At 33.7% G+C, this 22,608-nt stretch overlaps 1 protein-coding gene across 1 annotated transcript in view; it reads right to left on the bottom strand.

Moving 5' to 3' along the window:
* Positions 1–22,608, bottom strand: part of LOC142342199 (procathepsin L-like) — a 41,872-nt gene that overhangs the window by 3,373 nt on the left and 15,891 nt on the right. The window contains exon 3 of the mRNA XM_075393440.1: positions 1,111–1,259. Within this exon, the coding sequence (XP_075249555.1) occupies positions 1,111–1,259 (149 nt within the window). The remainder of the gene's footprint in view (positions 1–1,110; positions 1,260–22,608) is intronic.

Raw genomic sequence — 22,608 nt, 5'->3', positions numbered from 1 at the left:
CAGATATTTGGGATTGATCTATTTTTTTGTTTTCAATATCGGCTTAATGAAGTTCTTTCAAAAGAGACAATGGCATTCTATTAATACAATTTATACGTTATTAAATACCACTTGGTGTACAATTGGAGAATTGAAGTTGTTCAGATCATCAATACTCTAATGTTTAAAACTTCGTGGTGTTTATTCAAAAAGTTAACGATTCATTACTACAACAGATAAAGAGAAAGATAAATTGGGGAATCAAAACTTTCTACATGAGATTATTAGTGCTCTAATATTTAAATTTTCGTAAATTGTTTATTCCAAATGTTAACGATTCGTCAGTACAACAGATAAGAGAAAGATAAATTAGGGAATCAAAATATTCTACAAAAAAATGAAATTTCAAAATAAGTTTTAAGGTAAGCTGAAGTTTGACCAGGCGAATTGCTAATCACTTAAATGAAGCTCAGATTTTTGAACACGAATAAACTTCCTCCTGAAATACGGAAAAAAACTCTCGAACCAAAATTAAATAATGCTAAAAACAGCGTCTGCTCCAGCAAATTAAAATCGTACCATTCGAAATAAACATTAGCTACTTAAGCAATTTTTTGTATATAGTATAATGCGGAACCCTTATTTTTGATGTAAAGTAACATATTGAGGGAATAGAACGTTTATATCATATCTGATTTCTAATCTGGAACCGGCTGTTTATGAAACTAATTTACAGGTCAATTCGACTGCAGCAATGTAACTGACAGTGACTTTTCTGGAAAAAAATGGAGAACACGATTCTTGTAGAATGAGCTAGCATGAAAAACGTGGGAACAAGATGCGCAAAAATGACATCAGCAAGAGTTTTATCATAGAAGGTTTGCAAATTTTGAACAAAAGCACGACAACCAAATTTGAAAATTTAGCTGAAGTATAGTCATCGTCGTTTTGTCGGAATTAAATCATTATTAAACGCTCTGCTGAAACCTGTGGTATACAAACAAATAAGTTACACATGCACCTATAAAATGGGACCCTACGTTTTTTAAAGAACTTTTTTCACTTAAAGTTTCACTAATATAAAAAAATGCACTTTGGAGCGCAGTGGAGAAAAAATAGCTTTTCTCTTACCTCCTGCATAATTTTGAAAACTCTCGTGGGATGCATCAATCATTGTGCTTGCAGGTCCCAATCGCCCAACCATCGATTTCAATCCAACTTCATCACGATACTGTTTCCAGACTCCATCAACATACGCAACACTGCTTTCCTCACTGAACCTGCAAAAACAGTCTTGCATTGTAGTGTTCTTTACTTTAAATAGGGAACAGATATTAAGTTTTTGAGCGAAATATTCATTATAAAGTTTCCTGTCATTTTCTTTGTCACCAGTCATTTAAAAATGGTAGCGAAAAACTCCTAAAAAGTACTGTAGAATTTTTGTCCCAATTTAAGATCTGTTGCAGCTACTGTTTTTGTGCTGTGATTACGTTTTCTTTTTTATATGACAATGACTAGTAACATCTTTCCATTCATTTAGTTTTAATATTGAAATTCAATTGCTCAAAGGGTTAAATTAGTTGCCGATGATATCAGTATGATATGAGTATGCTCGAAAACCTATAAACTGTGGCTACCAAATAATGAACAAGAATAAACAAGATGGATGTTCGCCAGCAAACTGAATGGAAACTATTCGACAAAAATGTTGCTTACAACTCAAGGAACCAAAAACCAGATTGTTGAAACACATCAGAACAGAACTTTAGTCAAATCGAAATACGTTTCCAAATAATTTAGAAATATTTGGGATGATGAATATTTGAACTCTCATTAACCTATCAAGATTGTTAAGTTAAAATGACCAAAACTTGTCGAAATATTATCCCTCAGTACTGAATTTACTTAATCAATCCCTTCTGGCAAAAGCTTTCAAGAAGTTTGTTTTTAAGCAGAATACCAGTATGGAAATCGAATAAATGGTACTGCATTAAAAACATAATTTCGATCCTTTGAAAAACTCAAAAATTTAACTAAGATTAATATTTGAAAATCGAATTTATATTCAACTCAATTGTCAATTCCAAACTTGAGAAGCGTCGGTTAAAGCGCTGCACTATAAATATTTATGTTAAACTTTTTGGATCCAGCATTTTGTAACTATAGAAACGTCAAATTGGCATTTGGACGGCGTGTACATCATCCCATTTGACTGTTAATGTGTTCTCCAGGGGATGCGAAAGACTTACAACTTAAAAACACTTTGTCCCATGATATATGAAGAATATGGTCTACTTTTGTCTTGTTCGGAGTGAGCTTCCAACACCCTTTTAATAAAAAAAAGCTGTAAGTAGTGGATAAAACTTATTGTTAGATTTCTTTCAAAAACAAAAACATTGATTGAATAGACACCTTATATCCTGTAGTACGTACACAAAAATACATTTAAATACACAAACAAACCCAATTTATACCAGAGCTAAGTTGGTACTAAACAATTATAAGAAGGACGGTGTGGTTCTCTCCTTACTTAATCCAGTGAACGTATCCTAGATATATACTGGAACTAAGGAGACTGAATAAAAAGTACGTAAAGCCAACTTGCGCAAATCATACTAAACCAAAAACGTACCAGATTACTTTTATTAATTTTCAAAAAAAACCAATCCAATCAGTGAAATATATTTACAGATATATACATGATTGATGAGGTGAATTTCCTAGATACCTTTGAGAACACCGCTAATTTTCTAAGTTGATCGAATGTTGACAACTTGGAACTCAAATTTTCTCAAAAATGAGGCTAAAATGAGGCTTCAAGCAGAACACCAGCATGGAAATCGAATGAAAGGCTCTTCATTAAATAACATAATTTCCATCCTTTCAAAAACCTGAAAAATTAACTGAGACTAAGATTAGAAATCAACGGAGTATGAAGGACCGAATGAGAATAATTTTTCAATTATTTGAGTTTCATGCATATGAAGAATTTTTACTCTTAGTTGAGGAGCTTAAACCAATTTCTTCGCCGGTGTATGTGAAAAAATCCAGACATTTCTTTTTTTTTCTTTAAGCAAATAGTCAAACCCTCTCATAAAACATGCATATCATTCCATTTTACTGTTAGCGTATTTTCCTGCAGATGCAAAAGGCTTGTAACTTGAAATCTTTTCGTCCCTTGATATATAAAGAATGTAGTTTTCTTTTAAGTTGTTCGGAGTGATTTTCCAAAGCCCTTCTTACAAATCTGTAGGTGGTGGATGAAACTTGCTATTAGATTCGTTTTAAAAAACAGTGTTTGAATAGACACATTATATCTTTTAATACGTAAACAAAGCCACATGTAAATACACAAACAAATATCATTCATACCAGAGCTAATTTGGTACTTAACAATCATGAGATGGATGGTGTAAATCAAACTAAACCAATAGCATACCAGATTACCAGATTACCTTTGTCATCATTTGAAAATACCATTTAAATCAGTGAAAATTCTTTATATTTATAGATGCTAAAGTGATTGATGAGATGAATTTCCAATATACCTTTCAGAACACCGCTAATTGTCTTAGTTGATCAAATGATGACAAATTTGAACCCTAATTTCCTCAAAATTGAGGCTATATTGCCTTTAAACATTTTTCAAAGTCATTGCAAATTTTTTTTCCAGAAGGCAAAATTTTCAAAATTCAGCTTCGTAATAAAATTTAGATATAGAGGGCTTAAAATTGTTACCGGATAAGTTATCCTGGTGGTGAGCCCTCAGGGAAAGTCGCCTCTTACCTTTTTGAAAACGACAAAAAGCGACTCTTATGACCTTTTGGAACTGACAAAAACCTACGATTTTCACGCTTAAATACCGACGAAAACCGATCAAAACGACGAAAAAAACGTAAGGGTTGTGATCGGTTTTAGCGAAGTAAAACAGACAAAAATCTACAATTTCTTATGTTTGAATCCGGCGAAATTCTCAACACGGGCTATCATCATACACAACAATCTTTAAATTTCAGTTCTTGTAGCAACTTCCATAGGACAGAAAAATGGTCTCAGCTCAGCCCCGACTCATTTCAAAACATGAAGTTAGTTAAAAGTATGTTTAGACAAAGAAACATCATTTTGAAAAATCGGTGCAGTTACGATTATTTCTGATATACCATACTACAGTTCTAACCTAATAAAGGCATAAGTGGCTTTCAAATTTGCCTTCTCCGGTGCGCTACTACTCTTCTATTTATAGAATACCTGAAAAAAAATTGTCAATTGGATTACTGTTCCGACTCCACTTTAGTGGGAGGGAAGGACTATGTACTCAAATAAGTTTTTCTTTTTGTTCAGTTCATATATTAATCGTAGAGAGTTGTGAGTGGCATCATTTAAAAGTCCCTTCAGCGTAGAATATATAAATTAAAAAAAGTCTAGGATTTTTTATCGGAGATTTATCGAAGTTTAATGTTTTGTGGATAGCACACGATGTTTTTGTTCTTTTTTCCGTAATTGTAGCCCATTTTTTTGTTAATGTTACCTAATATGTTAAAACTGTTAAAAGTAACATATCGGTTTTAGATCTAAAGAGAGAGAATGATTGCTAAATGGTTTGATCCCAGTTTTTTTTGCCACATTTTTGCAAGATTTTCAGATTTTCTAATCAAAAATGAGACCAAAAATGCTTTTTAAGACAATTTTTTTTTCACGTTTGCCAGATGTACATACCGGAAAACTGCAAACACAATCTTTTTGATATGCACAAGAGCGTTAATTTTGTTTTCAATTTATATAAGAATATTCGTGAATTAAAATATCGCCCCTTTTCACTATTTTTTTAATCGATATGTATCGAAAATTTATATTTTTTTTTATTTATGACCATTTTGAATATTTTATTTCCCAAAAGATATTTCGGAGAAAATTTGAAACAATTAAACAATTAGGTGTTACAGTTGAACGCGCAGCTATATCGGTGCCAGCTATGTTCTCTTTTTGAAGTTTTATAATCAAAATTTGTTCGGACTCTATTTGGACGCAAATTTTGTTTTTTAGTCTTAGTTAACAACTAAAACGATTTCAATTCAACAATCAATAAATGTGATTCCATTTACCTTCAAACGAGTTCCAATAAGCATAACATATTATCTTTGCAGAATCAGCTCACGGTTGTTAAAACTTCAAAAAAGAGTTCTTAAAAAGATAAACTGAATCCGTGTGCTTTGCCTGCAGTTTACTTTTTCATTCTCATGGTTTAGTCTCGGCAATTGAACAATACAAATGTAAAAATTACAAAAAATTCTTTTAAGATAATAGCGAAATATGTTACTGCTGAACTTTCCCTTTTTTGTTCATGATTTTGGAATCATGTAACTTAGTCTCATGGTTAACAAGTATCATGAACTTTTTGCCGAAGTGACCTTTAATTTTTGTTTTCTTTATCTATTTTGGATGTCTTTAACGTTTAGACTCTCATTAGAATTTTTTTAGTGTTGTTTTAGTCAAAATATCATGTTTTCTTTGTCTTCTTTACATAAACGCGTTGCAAATGGATTCCTTGGAAAAAAACTTTAGACCAAAGTGAAAATTTAAAGTACTCTTATTATCATAGTTTTTGTGGCTTCAAAACTGTTGTAAATTTATTTGTTAATTTTTCAAAATTCTTTAGGTGTGTATTGTTTTTCTGGAGCCTTACTTTTAACCAGCCCAATTGAATTGTTAATCGTTGTCACTTTTCATCTTCTTTCTGTCAATAGGTGAATTAGACTGTGTAAACACAGGTCGCATATTCTGTCTATTCAGCTAAAAACGAAATGTTTTAATTGTTTCGTTTTCATTTAGCCGTTTCTTGGCTTTGATACAATGCTTTTTCATTTTTAAAAAATAATTTTTTTAAACAAATTGATATCTGCGATTTTTGAGGCTGTTCTTTGACTTCCCGCAGTGTCACACTAATTGGGAGCGCCCGATTGCGATGAAAGATGATAGATTACTCTGTGTAAAAACAGGTCTGAATTGTTTACTAAAGAGTTGCAAGCTAACAAGTTTCAATTTCTTACTCAAATGTACGTCAAGACATGTAAATCAGTCTCCATAATGACTTCAGTTGGTACCTCAAGGTCTTAATCACTTAGAAAATAGTTGTTTTTGCTGCTGGAAACGTAACTTTGAAGTTAGTACTTCATACCTCTTCTTTTCTTTGATACGGAGTCTCATCACAGAGAGTTCTCATCTCTTTTTTAGTAATAGCAAGGTTAATTTGTTAGCTTTAGGTGTTATTGGATGCCACTTTGATTTTGTTTTTGTGTTTTCTTTGAAATATGGACTTCAAATTGTGATTGTTAAAATGTTTCTTTTATTTGAGTTTTATGTTTGTCTTCTCAAGTAGTCTCATTATTGGCAAGTGTCGTGGCCCTCTTATGCGGCATTTTTTTTCAATTACTGTTTTCTTTTTATGTCTTCATCATTTGGTAGACTATTAATGTAAAAATGTCGGTGAGGGGGATCGAAACATTATATGCCAATGCACATTACCGAGCTTCCTTGTTTGGATTAGGCAGCCCCAGTTGACAACGAATGGTTATCTTGCAAGATCTTGCAAGATAACCCTTTGTCTTGCAAGAATCTTGCAAGATAACCATTCATCTTGCAAATATGCAAATAAATGGAACATGATCGATCAAGATCAAAATGAGACGCAAACATTGCTTTTCATCAATTTTTGTTACATTGTGATACACAATTACAACCAAAATAGCATCAAATTTGTTTTCTTCCGCTCAAACTAAAAATTGAATCAATTTAGAAAAGAAAGTAAATTGTTTTCCATAGTAGCAAAACAGGAAATTGGAAGCCCGAATTAATGTAAATAAATGAGAGTAACCAGTATTAATACCAACGGCTGTAATAAAATACAGATATCTAGTATAAATTTTGTTTCAAATGATTTCTGAAAACTCATTCCACTATATTTTGGTAATAGTTTGCGCTAAATGAAAGATAATGCGTCTAAAACAGCCAATGATAGCAGAGCTCGACCGGAACGAACTTGCAAGAATCTTTCAAGATAACTATTTTTCTTGCAAGATCTTGCAAGATAGCCATCGTCTTGCAAGATCTTGCCAGATAACCATTTTCTTGCAAGATCGTGCAAAAAAAACCATTTTTTGCAAAAATCTTGGAAGATCTTGCAAGATAAACATCTGGTCTTGACTAGAGAGGCCAATGTCGCGCATTTTTTGGCTGTTTACCTAGTTACCCCTGATTGCAACAAATCCCGAAAAAAAATTTCAACAATTGTGCTCATTTTCAAAATTGTTACAATTACCTAGAAAAATTATAACGGTATAAAAACCGAAGAACTTTGAAGCGAGAACTGAGAATGGTTTTTTGGAAATTATATGAATAACAATAAAAGACCAAATGGCGTTACAAGTTCTGCTTGACAATTAACAGTTATTGAATGTGTCTACCAAGTGTTTTCTCGGGAAAAGTCATTTCTGTTCAAAAAACCCTATGTTTATTGTCAAACTTTTGAACGATTGCATTTCTTCTGTTTGTATATATCCTTCAGGGTTCAATCGTGACAATTTACCCGGTGCCATTTTACCCAATTCCATCTTACCCAATGCTCTTTGATCTTGTCGTTCAATTATCTGATGTTCGGTTGGGATAGTTCCTTATCACAGCCCTCGAGGAATTTAATTATTTAGTCGGCTAAATAGCCGTTCTGGTAATCTTAGTAATAGGGGTAAATTAAAGTTGGCATTGGGCAAAATGGCAGGTGAAGTAAAATGTGATTGGGTAAAATATCATTTGGTAAAATGGCATTGGCTAATACGGAATTGTGTAAATTGCCCTGACACCATCCTTCAGCATTGTCCAATTAATTCTAACCAAATGTGTTTCATACAATAGACAAAGATTTTCCTAGCTTCCTTTTTTTCATGTCTTTTTCAGCCATCTTCTTCGGCAGATTAGCACTGAGGGGGCTAAAATAGCACAAACAATTTGAACGTTTGCTTAAACTATCTTGCAATTGAAGACCACTGGTTTGGAAGACCACCATTTTTAGAAATACTCCACTACGATATAATGATGAGTGATTTTGAATAGTTGCTTTCAAATATTTCAAATACTGATTTCCTCATTTCCGCTTTGGTTGACAAAAGAGAAGCGCTGATGTTCTTCTTTGGGACTATGCAGCTTTGATGATGCAGGAGGAAAACAAATGCAATGACTCAATCAATGGAAGTACTCAATGCTCCAGCCGATAAACATGTCTTCAAAGACACCATGAATGTGCGGCAACGAAAATGCCAGTCATCCAAAGTCAAGGCACCCGACAATGGAAAGCCCTTATGGCAATCCAAAGGCATGCAACAAAACGGTGAATGCATTGAGAGCATCTGAAGGGCTAAGGCTGCAAAACATATCAATTTGATAAAGCAAAACAGCATTAATATAGCTTGTGTTAATTTCACTGCCACTGCGTCGGATAAATTGTGTACTCCATTGAATTTCTAATCTATACAAACAGTCATAGAAACTTAAACGCCATTTAGTGGACCAAGCCAACAGAAGGCACTTTTTAAGTTATGTTAAACGAACTGTTAAGAAATCTCACGTTAACCAATTTGTAGTTGTGAGAGCCCGGCTTCTTGTGGCAATATATATATATATATATATATATATATATATATATATATATATATATATATATATATATATATATATATATATATATATATATATATATATATATATATATATCAAAGCCATGAACGTGTATCAGCTGTTAACTGGAAGATAATAACTTATTTGTTTATTCCCTCATAGAAGCCTACTAAAAAGAACAGAAGATGAAAAGTTTTAAAATTTTTACTTTTCTGGAAAAAGTTATCTTTAAAGACATGAAAACAATCAGCTAACAACTGAAATCAGTGAATAGGCTCGTAAGTTCCTCAAAAACAAGAGTCTATACCTTTGAGACGTCATGTTATTCAGAAATTTTCATAGGACTCGAAAAGAAAAGTCAAATAAAGACAAAAGTGATATAAATTCCGTTAAATTCGTCTTGAAACTGGTGTCGAAGCCGTTAAAACCTATTCTATTCCTTAAAAACTATAAAACGTAACGTGCCTATTCAATGAACACCAATAAAGTGATAGATGCCTATCAATAATTTGATGATGTGACATAACCAGAAAGAAAGAACCTGAAAATGGGCAAATGTCCAAAAACCAAACTTTTCTGAATTTAGTAATTTTTAAGCAAGACGTGCTGAAAACCTAAAACTGCTATTCAAGCCGATACTGTAATCTATTTAATGTGAAGATGCATTCTGTCTTTGCTGAAATTAAGCTGTAAGTTGACCAAAAAATAAATGAAAAATTGTGGCAAAGCTCTACAATCCCTTTATTTTGAAAACAAATGCGTTTAAATGTCAAAACAACAAAAAGCTTCCGATTAAAAAGTTTAAAGACATTAAATGGCCATTTTTCATGAGGCCAACTGGATCTGCAAATAGTGAGCTGTGATTTGAGTTGTTCTGTTCTGAAAAAAAACATAAAAAATCGATAAATTTTCAGATAAATAGACATCCCCTGATTACAATCCACGGATATTCTTGATTTTGGAATTTTACGATGAGACCAAAACTAACCTTGCTATTACTTTTCGCACCCTAAGAACCTAGCCGGGTTCCCAGTTTAATGGTTATAGATAATTTGACAAAAATTCCATATATAAAAAAAAACAATGCTGTTCGTATAGATATCGAGATATATTAGCTAAAAAACGGCAAAATTTCCCATCCAGAAAAGAATCAAAGAGAGTGAAGAGGTAGCTTAGCCTTCTCATGAGTTGAATAAAATTGTTTCAGCAACTTTTAGGTGTGCACTTCCGGTGAATTTAGGCCAATTTGACTAATGGAACTTAAATCTTGCAATTTTCGATGAAAAATGATTGCTTTCTTAAACAAGTAGTTAAAATTTGCGCCACGAAATAGATCTAAAAATTTTGTCGACACTCTTCTATCTTTAGAAAACAAACCAAAAACACCTTTTTGAAACAATTTTAACATATTCTGTCGAAACTGACAAAATATTGGCAAAAATTCAGGAAATTTGAATAAAAACAATGGAAATCTGCCCAGTACTCACAACAATTCAAACCTCGTTAACTCTCCGGAAAAAAAAACGAAAATAAAAAAAATGGTTCCATATTCCGAGCAGGTCGGGCTGTCTAATGATACCACACATCTCTCAACGATGAATATATCGATAGGCCAAAACTGACTGAACGAAAAACCCAATTGAGTATATAGTTCCTCCCCCCCCCCCCCCACTGTAGTGGGTCGGAACAATAATGATACATAAAAATTATATAAAATATGCAGTGTCCTGGCAGTGCTCATAATATTCGGAGCAAATTGTAGCTTGATGACTTTAAAGAACAGATGAGAGTTATTTTAACTTACATTAAAAGCATGTTCAAGAGGAATTAGTTGTGAGTAGTTGTTATTTTTGGTGCTGCTAAATGTCCTGATGACATTCGTCAAGAAATTGAAGAAGTTTATTTAGCTGCCATCTTGGGGTATGGTTTTTTTACCCCGAAGACGGTGCCTCCATACAACTATATTTCCGTTAAGATTACGTTGAAAATTTCGAAAATTGACAGATACCTCATTGGACCCCCTTGTGATTCACAATTGTAATGTCTAAATTTTAGTTTTTGTATGAAGTTCTATGACTATAACATTTTATTAAATACGGTATCACTGAAAATTAAATATAATTTATTGCTCTTGCAAAAACTGTTAAATTGCAACTTTCCTTTCAGGAAAGTTTTAGGATTACAATTTTGGTTAGACAACATAAAACACAGCTGTAATTTTTTTCCGACCCCTCTTGAAATTGACTGAACAAAAAAACATTTGAGTATATAGTACGTCCCCCTACTATATACTCAAATGTTTTTTTGTTCAGTCAATTTTGACGGATCGATATGTTCACTGTAGATAGTTGTGAGTGGTAACATTAAACAGCCCGTCCAGCGTAGAATATGGAATTTAAATAATTTGAAATTCGTTTTCTAGAGCGAGTAAGAGTGCTTCAAAATTTTCTGAATACTATAGTAATTGGAGTTTTTTCTATTCGCCTTTTCCGTAATTTTTGCCTAAAATTTCGCCAATTTTGCTAAAAGATGTAAAAATTGTTAAAAAATAGCACTGTTGGTTTTTTTGTTGAGGACAAAAAATTATTTTTGAAATTTTGGATGTAATTTTTTGGCTGAAACTTTGGCTAAAACTTTCAAAATTCAGCCGTTTTTATCAAAAACTGTCCGAAATAAGCTTTTTTAGTCCACTTTGAAAAAAAAACAAAAATTAAAAAAATTTCGATTCCACATTCTAAGCTGATCGGGCTGTCTAATGATACCACACAGTTCTTAACGATGAATATATCGATCAGCCAAAATTGAACAAAACAAAAACCCATTTGAGTATATAGTTCCTCCCCCCCCCCCACTCTAGTGGGTCGGAATAATATTGATATATAAAAAAAATATAAAATATGCAGTGCCCTGGAAATGCTTGTAATATTTGGAGCAAATTGTAGCTTGATGACTTTGAAGAACAGATGAGAGATATTTTAACTTACATTAAAAGCATGTTCAAGAGGAATTAGTTGTGAGTAGTTGCTATTTTTGGTGCTGCTAAATGTCCTGATGACATTCGTCAAGAAATTGAAGAAGTTTATTTAGCTGCCATCTTGGGGTATGGTTTTTTTACCCCGAAGACGTTGCCTCCATACAACTAAATTTCCGTTAAGGTTACGTTAAAGATTTCGAAAATATAAAACGGCATTTAGTAGACTGCCCCGAAGGCCGTTATTGAGGGTCTTATTGACAGATACCTCATTGGACCCCCTTCTGATTCACAATTGTAATGTGGAAGTTTTAGTTTTTTTATGATGTTCTATGACTATAACATTTTATTAAATACGGTATCACTGAAAATTAAAATTAACTGAGCTCTTTCAAAAATTGTTAAATTGCAACTTTCCTTTCATGAAAGTTCAAGGATTACAATTTTGGTTAGACAACATAAAACAGAGTTGTAATTTTTTTGGTTCCGACCCCTCTTGAGGGGGACGTACTATATATTCAAATGTTTTCTCTTGTTCAGTCATTTTTGACGGATCGATATATTCACCGTAGACAGTTGTGAGTGGTAGTATTAAACAACCCGTCCAGCATAGAATATGAATTTAAAATAATTGAATTTCGTTTTCTAGAACGAGTAAGAGTGCTTCAGAATTTTCTGAATACTAGACCGATTGGCGTTATTTTTATTCACCTTTTCCGAAATTTTTGCCTAAAATTTCGCCAATTTTGCTAAAAAATGTAAAAATTGTTAAAAATAGCACTGTTGATTTTACTGTTGAGGACAAAAAATTATTTTTGAAATTTCTGATGTAATTTTTTGGCTGAAATTTTGGCTAAATTTTTTAAAATTCAGCTGTTTTCATCGAAAACTGTCCGAAATGAGCTCTTTTAGTCCACTTTGCTTAAAATTACCCGAACTACACACTTGAAATCAAATAACGTAATCTTTGTAAATGACAAAAGGCAGGGCGCTAGTTTTACTTCCACTTATATCGGGAGTAGTGTGGAATTAAAATTTTGCTGTTTTTGCCAACTTTACTATATGATTATTAAAAGCTCAGCATTTATTTATAATCTTTTGACTAACAAATTATATAGATCTGCATTATTGGAAACAACTGAGTGTTCTTAATGGGCAACCAGCAATAGCAGGGACGATTATGTTCCAATCCTGGACTGCTACAATCCAATAAATAGACTGTATTCAGTCGGACTTTTCTTCAAACAGAAATTCGATCTTTTCCATGTATATTAAAGAACATTAAAATTCAAATCAATGCACATTGTTGATAGGTTTATAGGTCAATTTGGTTTCCTAAGCACTTCCAAATTACTGTAACTATTTTTTACTCGGATGGTTATGGTCTTTTTGACATTTAAAATGTTTGATTTTTAAATAAACAATGGCCTAATGAACTTCGCCACTATTTTTCTCTTAAGTTGATCAACTTGTACCTTAGTGTCAGCAAAGAAGAATGTTTCTTCTTCCTCTTCTAACCACCAAATTCAAAATTTTTTTTTGCGGTTTTATGGGTTAATTTATAGTTTTCTGGATTTAATACTACTATACTACTAGATTTCCCAAACTCTTTTTTGATTTTTAGGCTTTGACCCGCTTTTCACGGTTGTTTTCTCGTTTTGTCACATTTTCACATTTCTCATATTACATTATTTGCGTTCAAGTTAGGGCACAATTAGGCATATAAAAAATCTTTAGAGGCATATATAACGGTTTAAACGGCTTCGACGCCACTTTCCCTAAGAATTTATTCAATTTTTTTCATATGCCTTCAACTGTCACTTTTGCATTGTTTTCTTGGTCGTATAAAGTTTTCTGCATAATGACAAGCCTCATTGTTTTTTATGAAGGAATAATTGAGCTTATATTCTGATCTGAGTAGATAGATGATGGCTTTCATGACTTCGAAAACAATTGTTTTCAATAATGAAAAAACTTTTCTTAACTTCACATTTAATCCATTTGTTACCTAGTCTCGTTAATCAAAGGCAACATATGAAAATATTGTCATTTTATAATGGTGTAAGTGTACAAAATCTAATGTTTTTTTGTGAATTCGTTATGAATTTAATGGCTTTGACACGGGTTTTCGCACAAAGAAAGTACACTAATTTTTTTATTTTCGTCTGAATTTGACGCTCTTTTGTTAGAAATACGCCACATCTTAAATAATTGCATGTGTCAGAAAAATTTTCAGACAAACTTTTTAATTGTTTCAATTTGTAGCTAATGGCTCTCATGACTTTGAAAATAGTTGTTTTCAAAAAAAATACAAAAATATTGCGTAAATTTACTTTTTTTCCTCTGCTTGTTACCCATTCTCATTGATGAGAGGTCAACTGCCAAGTTATTGGGGTCAGAAGAAGATTCAATTGAATCTAATTTGAGGGGCAAAAATGGCTTTGCGGCTTCGATAGCGTTTGCTTGCAAGTTTCATTTCAATTTATATTTGTTGTCTCTATTTGATCATTTTGTAACCCCATAAAAATCTTGGAATGGAAGCGCATTTGATCATAAACTTGTTGTATTTTTCCAATTACTATCTTATGATCTTTATTACTTTGATTTTTTTTAAATATAAGCCTCTTTTAACTTTGCTTTTGATTGCTCCTTTTTTGTCTAATTGTTATCGAGCCTTATTATGGAGTAGTTCCATATATTTTTTTAGTGAAGTAGAAGTTATTTTGTATAGTTTCAGTTCATCTGACGCTATTTTGAATTTGTTAATTTTTTTATAATTGGTTTCGGATGTAATCAATATTTGTTGTTATTGTTGTTTCATTTTGTTGTTCGTCTTGACTTGATTTCTTAGTAATGGTTGATCTCATCATTCTAAAGCAGCATTTTTTTACTCCCCACTGAGTTATATGCGTTCGAGTCGATCTTTTTAATCATACACATTTTTTTTTAAAAATACTAGAATTTTTGGGTGTTTTCTATCTGTTCCTCATTTGGTAGACGTTTATGCCAAAAATGTGGATGAGCGGGGTCGGAACTTTATGTGGAAACACACAAAACCGAGCCTCCTTGTTGAAATATGGGGTCAACCCAGGTGACTATTAAGGCAAGGTGGACAATAGAATATCTGCTGATCAATTTAAGATTTCATGTCAGGGGATTGTTTTTTTATCATAACTATTGATGGTATCAGTTTCCAACAGCCTGATAAATTTTTATTTATCAAAACAATTGCCAGCTTAAAGAGATTTTATTTTTTGCGGCTAACTGAAGAAAATTTAGGGAGAACTGGGCAATTAATATGAATATAACTTGCATCTGAAAGACATACAAACATCCACCACAGAAAGAGCTCAGAGGCAAAAATTTGTGACATATTGGGTGGAGAATCATACTTTTGTTCCGTCGCCTGTGAGCCAATCCCCTGAAAACTGTGGTGACGTTGCCATGAAGATTATTCCCCTGCCATGTGAGATCCATGTTGGTATTCCAAATTGAAAATCAGCTTAGAAAATGTTTCTGATTAAAATATTTTTCAAAATTGAACCTTTGAAACCCACGCAAGTTAAAACGAACAAATGAGCCAATGTCACTTGTATTTTTATCTCTGGATTTCCTATTTAAAGGTTTTTGATTTATTGATACAAGACTTTTTCTTAATTTTTCTTGTTCTAATGCTTTTCAGTTTTAGATTAGTAGTAACAATTACTGCATGAAAGATGGGGGGTTGTCCTCCCATGTAAAAGATAGGGTTGTCCTGAGGTCAACCCAATCTTTTACATTGGATAGGACACCCCAACTTTTTACATGGAATAGGACAACCCTATCTATTACGTGGGAGGACAACCCAACCCTTTATGTGCAGGGACAACCGAACCTTTTACATGGGATAGGGCAAATTAACTTTTCACATGCGATAGGACAACCCAACCTTTTGCATGGGATAGGACAACCCTACCTTTTAAATGCAGGGGACAACCGTACCTTCTACATGTAAAGACAACTCCCTCCCAGTTTAAGCAAATTATTATCCAGACATTTTCCCCCTCAATTTCCCTTTTGAGGAAAATATTACTAAGACTTGACTGAAGGGTATTGTGATACTGTTTGGAAATTACCATTATCGAAATAGTGCGCAATGACAACAATTGCCATGGTGGATTTGGATAAAATACCTGAGATATACAAGAAAGTGAAAAAAGAATACTCACAATACGGCAAAAAAATTTTAGCAACTTGTATGTACTCGGATGATCCTGACCTCGATTTAGAAATTGAATTGAAATTGAGTCCGTATGGTGGATTTATTGTGATCGACAATTCTTCTTTGGCCACTTATTTCAAAAATTTAAAAGTTATGTGTTTGCACGCTATACTTCAAGGCGCGCGTTGTTTTGTTTATGAGTATAGTTAAAAGAGACCCGGCATGTGACTGGTATTTCTTTTAGTCTTAATTAAAATCTTTCAAAAACCGATTATTCAATCGATTGCAGTGTTGACTGCAAAAGCAGTGGCTCTTGATTTTGAAGGATTTCGAAGCAAAAAATCTGTTTTTAATGTGAAAGAGCTAACATAATTTGCCATAAATACACGGACACAATTTCAATCTCACCTCCGCATGCATTCAACTCTCTCATTTTGAGTGAACAAAAATGTTATCAGTGGGTTTCAAAAAATGAATGGATGATTTGGATTAGGAGAGGGAGGATCACCCATACTGTTATCTGCAACAAATTCTACAGAGTGTAGTGCTTCGATTTCCTCCAATAGATTGTAAGGCGAAAGGGGAAGAGAAACCTGACGAGGTGCAAAAATTGCTCCAGAAAGAAGTTACAAACTTGGAGGTGTTGTTATGCCCGAAAAAGTAACATTTGAGTTTTCATCGGGAGACACCAATTTGTGATTTGCATTCAACAGCTTGCCCAAGACAACAGAAAAACAAACATTGTGCGAAGAAGGAGGCCCAAACGTTCCGCTACTAGCTGATCCGTCAACAACCGCAGATTAGAAAAGACAACATCGTCTTCACTCCGCGTGAATTTGTCTCCAAATTTGATTGTTTACAGTTGCCTAACGGCTGAAAATCAATTGGTTAATACACTAGTCAAAGAGGAAAAAATTGACAGTTGGGGACAAATTGTTGTTAGGAAACAGCAAGTTGTTTGCCCTGGAGCCGAAACCAAATCCTTCAAAAGTATCTTTCACTTTTAGTATATTTTCAACTGTACCAGGTCTATGAAAAAATTGCAAAGAAAGAATCTAACTTTTTTCCTTATGCACAAGCGGTCAGTTCAAGTGCAAGTGCCTCTGAACGATGGAAGTCTACCTGAAGATATTAAGCAGCTTGTAGAAAAGCATGTGTTGATTCAATTACGTTTTTCGGGATGGAACATGGCAAGAAAGCAAGCTATACAGTTGCTTACGAAAAAGAGAAGAAAAAAAGACAAGAACTCTCTTTATACAACTTCATGTTTCAGTTGATTTGAAAAAATAGTTATTTTGTTTGAATTCCATTTAGCAAATCCGTATTTCCCATGAGTTCAACTGCGGATCAGTTGGATTCGGGGGTGGCAAAGCCAATTTAATTTTTGATGTGAATAAACAAGAAAAGAGATCTTTGAGATTTTGTAATTCAATAGTGCCACGATCAAAAATTGTTTATTTTACTCAAATGTTCATTATAGTTTTTCTTATTTCAGTATCCCTTACCAAGTTGGCATTTTTCCAATTGGATTGCGAGGAGTCAACAATTTGGTTTTCGCTCCTCTCTTCCACAGTTCGCTACGCGCTTCCAATCCCAAACCTATGAGTAAAATTATTTCAACGAGCGACTGACTCTAAATGGCAATGTCTTGTCCATCTTGTTGTGGCAAAACTAAACTGATTTTCAAAATGTTACTACTTTATTACCTAAATTCGATCAATTTTTTTAAAATCAATCAGCACGAACAACCAAAGTTTGAGTCTTCAGAGAGAAAACAAAGACACAGTTTAAAAAATTTACAAGCCTCGAAGTTGTCTCAGAGTCTACTCGTTTTCGATTATGCATGTGAAGAAATTTTTAACAATAGGAAGTTTTCAAAACTTGCAACTTCAGGTCGTCACCGAAAAATAATTTTCATGTACGTTATGCACAATCTATTCGAACAAACCAAGTGGTCGAGAACAATCGATTTGAATACAACACACATCATTTCATTCCAATGACCTTGTGATGTTCAAAAATATAATTTAATTGGTGAACAGCTTAACAACACACAAATTGTAAAAAAAAGTTACAAGTTAGCTACCAATTAGTTTTTAGGTCATTTATTAATTGATTTCGACCCAACAAAGTCGGATGTTTTACTCTATTGCTCCAACATCGTGGCACCAAGGCCTTCAATTTTCTACGTACCGTCTGCGAAAGCCGTAATTTTAGAATTAATAAATGAGACATGCAAGTATGCCGCGATAAACGCTTCAGACAAGCGACATCAACTTAAAAAAAGATAAAGATAGCTTCTAAAATTTTTATTCCTTTTCTGTGCAAGTGCTTTCTCATCGTAGTCAATGGTATCGTTGCAATTAATGAAAAACTAATCGAAAAACACCAAAAATCATTTGAAAAAATTTTATATATACAAACAAGTTTGAGAGAAAAGAAAAAAATTCTTGGCTGAAAATCAGAAGTTTTAAAAACGGTTGGTATTTCTTGTTATTTCTATTTGATGAAATCATAATGCATACAGAAGAGTTAATTTTTATTCCAAAGCGAACGTTTATAACAAAGCAACCCCAAATCAGTGAAATTATTGAAAACTCAAGATATAAAAACAAATTTTCTCAGTTATCACCTATGCAACGAAACAGGTTAACAATTAAGGAGAATGTAAGAAAAGCGGATAGAGTGGTCCAAACAAATCCAACTAATATTGAATGAGAAGTTGTGAAAGCAGATAGAATGGTCCAAACAGATTCAAAAAAGTTTGAACGAGAGGAGTAAAACAAAACGGATGCTTTTATATTGAAGACAGTGAAATGGATCAAATTGTCACAAAAAGTCAACAGTTAAATCATTTGAGTCGATAAGGAAAAACGTAAAATTAAAAGAAGCTCACAAAATCAAACATGTGGAAACAGAATTTGATCTCATTCTCCAATCAAATAAAATCACTATTGGAGAAGAGAGCCAATTAATTTACATTGACAAATTTCATCGTTTTTGTGTAATTTGCAATAACCAACTAAAAAAATTGATAGAGAGGCATATTCAAAAATCTTGTCAGTTCTTCGTTTTGGCCCTGAACTTGCCTCAAACAGTTACACAAAGCAAATTTTGAAAAGCCATGGAAGCGAATAAGGTTTCTTCCAAATGCCACAAAGTCCACAAATAGGATGCGGTACCCCAAACATACCTCAACAGAGAAAAAGAAAAAACGAAATCACTAACCACAAATAGCCAAACACTAAAATTGGTCTCTTTTCCTCTTCTCAGAGAAAAACTACAGAAAAACTCTACTCAAGAAGCCCTACATTGTTTGGAATCTCAGAACGATTGAAAAAACACAGCAAACTGTCACTAGCAAAAGAGAAGTCTTATTTAATTACCAAGTCGTCCTTCACAAAATATTTCTCAATTCAAATGCAATTTCCCTGACCTAAAGTAATTGTGAAACATATGAATAAAATTGGCTTTAGCATATAGTGAGAACCTTGCAAATTAAAATAACAGTGTTAAACACCTTTTTGTAGCAATTGATTGTCTGTCACGATAACTTAGAGTAGAGCCGATGAAAACAAAATATGCAACAGTAGTAGCTGATGCATTAAAAAAAATGATCAAATATAAACATTTGAGAAAGTATTGGTTTATGACGGAACAGCTTTTCTTAGAGCTTTCAAGAGACAGTGAAACTCACGAGCTATTTACTTTTATAGCACATTTAGGAAAAAAATCTGTTTTTGCCGAACGGAATATTTTTTCACTGAAAAAGATCAACCATATTTTAAAACAGTGCATTGATAAACCATTTGTACAAATTTATCTTGAAAATGCAAGAAAAACGCAAGTTCTCTTACAGCACTTACAGCAACAAAAGCAACCATTCTGGTCATGAAAGCATCGTTCATGCTGACGAGAGAGGTATACCTGTATATCGCTGCTCAATTTGTCCAGTTACTCGCCGTCGAATATACGAATTTCAGAGTCACCTCTCTGACTTTCATATACGATTTAAAAACCTTTGTCATTATAGTAATCTTGCATTCAACGACAAAAACTTGTTCAACGAACACGTCAAGAAACAACACGAGTTGAATGTTTTCGACAATTCGAGAGTTGTCAAAAAAGTTGTGCATCAACAACAACAACAGAATAAAAAACAAGAGCAAAGAGGTACCTTCACACAGTTGGCCTTTAGAAGGAGTCTCCAGTTTTATTGTATTGTAGATAGTAACAGCACCGTTGGCCTTCTCGATTTCTTGATTGATCAGCAAAATGAAATCAATGACATAATAGAACACAAAAACGTTGAACGGAGGTCCACAAAAAGTTCAATTCAGCGCAAATCCGTCACTTCAAAAAAATGCGAGTGACGACGGAGAAGCATCGTGCATTGATATCTACGCCAATTCTGAAATGACACCTGTTCATCATCAATTTTCTAACGAAAGGTCCACATGGTGTTAAAGATGCTTACTGTCCTCTTCGTGTTCGCTTCTAATGGAAGTGTTCAGTTTCTTCAAAAAATTTTGTGGGTTTCATTAAAAATTTGCTAAATTTTCGCCAATACGTGGTTCATTGTTTATTGAGCTTCCTCTTTGTCTTCGAAATCAACGTAATTTGTTGAACATACAAAGTTAATATGATTTTGAACGTTTCAACTACTGCTGCACCCGTTATCATGAACTGCACGGACCAAACTTAGCTGAAACTTCCCGCGACATTAGAACACAATTGCCTATTCCAGCTATATACAAGAAATCTGAAGTTGCCATACCCCGCGGTGAGTTTTCTATGCCATTGGGTTTTCACAATATACAACAGTTCGATATCATGAATGTCTTGAAGGTCAACGTGTTTCAATTTTTTAATAACAAGAACATTGAATCAACGCTAAATATTCTACTCCAATTTAACGAAGACTTATATCATTGTGTTTTTTATCAATAACCTCATTAAACTGATATGCACTGTGAAGAAAAAACAGTACAGAAATGGTTTGCGTGTTTGCAGGAATTGATTCGCTTTTTCACACACTGAAGAGCAAGAACAAGTTCACGATGATGCATCTCGAAACTATGCACTAGCGACAATGAAGATACCCGGCGATGATAAAAATTGTTTCCGGTTCAAAAACTTTAAGGCGCGACGGTTTGCTCCATTTGCCATTTATTTCGACTTTGAGTCGTTTCTAATGCCAATTTCAACTCGACCAAACAAATCCAGGCGCATCTTCAACTGAGTTATCGAACAACACACACCCTCCGGTTTTGCTCTAACATTGATTGTGAACGTTTTTTCGACACCAAAATAAATTGTTATCGACAGCTCTGAAAAGTAAATGAAAAACTTTATTTGAAAACTACATGAGATTGCGCGAAAAGGATACTATGGAAAGAGATGCTTTCCAGTATACTTGGGACAACAGGTGCCAAATCGAAGTAGTACAAATGAGTGTTGGATTAGTGAAGAACCCATCAGAGACAAGGATACAAACGTTTTCGACCATTGCCAACACCGCGGTGATTTCTTTGGTTTTGAACATGAAAAGTGCAACTGGATAAGACGCACAATCAGTTTCGCTCACGTAATTGGTCACAGCATTGCTAGCTATGACCTTCACCACGTATGCTCCCACAATATATACCATCAAAAACAATAAGCCTGGTCCCATCTACAGAAAAAAAGCACATATCGATGACGTTTGGTATCCTAATCAAAACATTCACTGGGAAAGTAGGAAAAGTCAGAAAAATTCACGATTCTCTACGCTTTATCAATTTTTCAAGTTTTTAAAAACTTCCCTAGAAATGTTTGTTGCTAACCCGCTTCGGCTTTCGCAATTTTCGATTCAATGTTCAATAGTAAACGGTCAGCTGAGGGTCTAAATTGGATTGCAGAGAAAGAAATATACCCCTATTCGTACATGACTGGCAATCAAATCTCACAGAAACAGAACTTCTTACACTCGAAAAACAGAAAAACAACTTAGACAGTGAAAAATTGCAAATTACAGAGGAAGAACTACAAAAAGGCAAAAATTCTTTTTGATACATTCCAATGTCGTAACCTTGAATAGTATCATAACTTGTATCAGAAGTGCGACACACTTTTGTTTGTGCGTGATTGAAAAATTTTGGCGACTGTGTATGAACACATTTGGATTGGACTGTACACATCACTACAGTACCTCAAATCTTCAAATTTTTTGTTGATGCATTTCTCAAAATTGTTTGGGCCAATACTCAATTGTTGACAAATAGAGAACATCTGGAAAGTTTTGAAAACATTACCAAAGGAGGTTTTGCCTCGTGATACGATGAACGCCAATTCAAGGCAAACAACAAGTATATGGAGTATTATGACAGTGCACTCGACTCGACTTTTGGTTTAATGGTAGACGCTAACAAATTGTATCGTGGCATCATGAAAACAAAACATCTACCCGTTAATGAATTTAGCGGGTACTCAAGACACCAACCGATTCTTCAATAGAATACGTCCTTGAAGTAGATCTGACGTACCCACACAAAATTTGAGACCTCCATTGTGATTTCCCTCTCGCGCCAACAAAAGAGTTCGTACGCGATGACTGGCTGAGCACTTACCAAAAAGAGTTGAAGTTCAAGGTCAACATGCCGTGGTCATCTGCACACATATTAATACAAACCGTCACGGACAAAAAGCGTTATACGTTCCATTAGCGCGTATTTTCAACTTTATGAGCAACTTGGTCAGATTATTGAAAAGGAACATTGCGTACTCCAATTTTCGCAAACAATACTGGAGGGAG

This window comes from Convolutriloba macropyga, chromosome 7, assembly GCF_964194025.1.
Source record: "Convolutriloba macropyga chromosome 7, txConMacr16.3, whole genome shotgun sequence".
Lineage (NCBI taxonomy): Eukaryota > Metazoa > Xenacoelomorpha > Acoela > Convolutidae > Convolutriloba > Convolutriloba macropyga.
The sequence above is the reverse complement of the archived record's forward strand: the minus strand, read 5'-3'. Positions and strand labels throughout refer to the sequence as shown.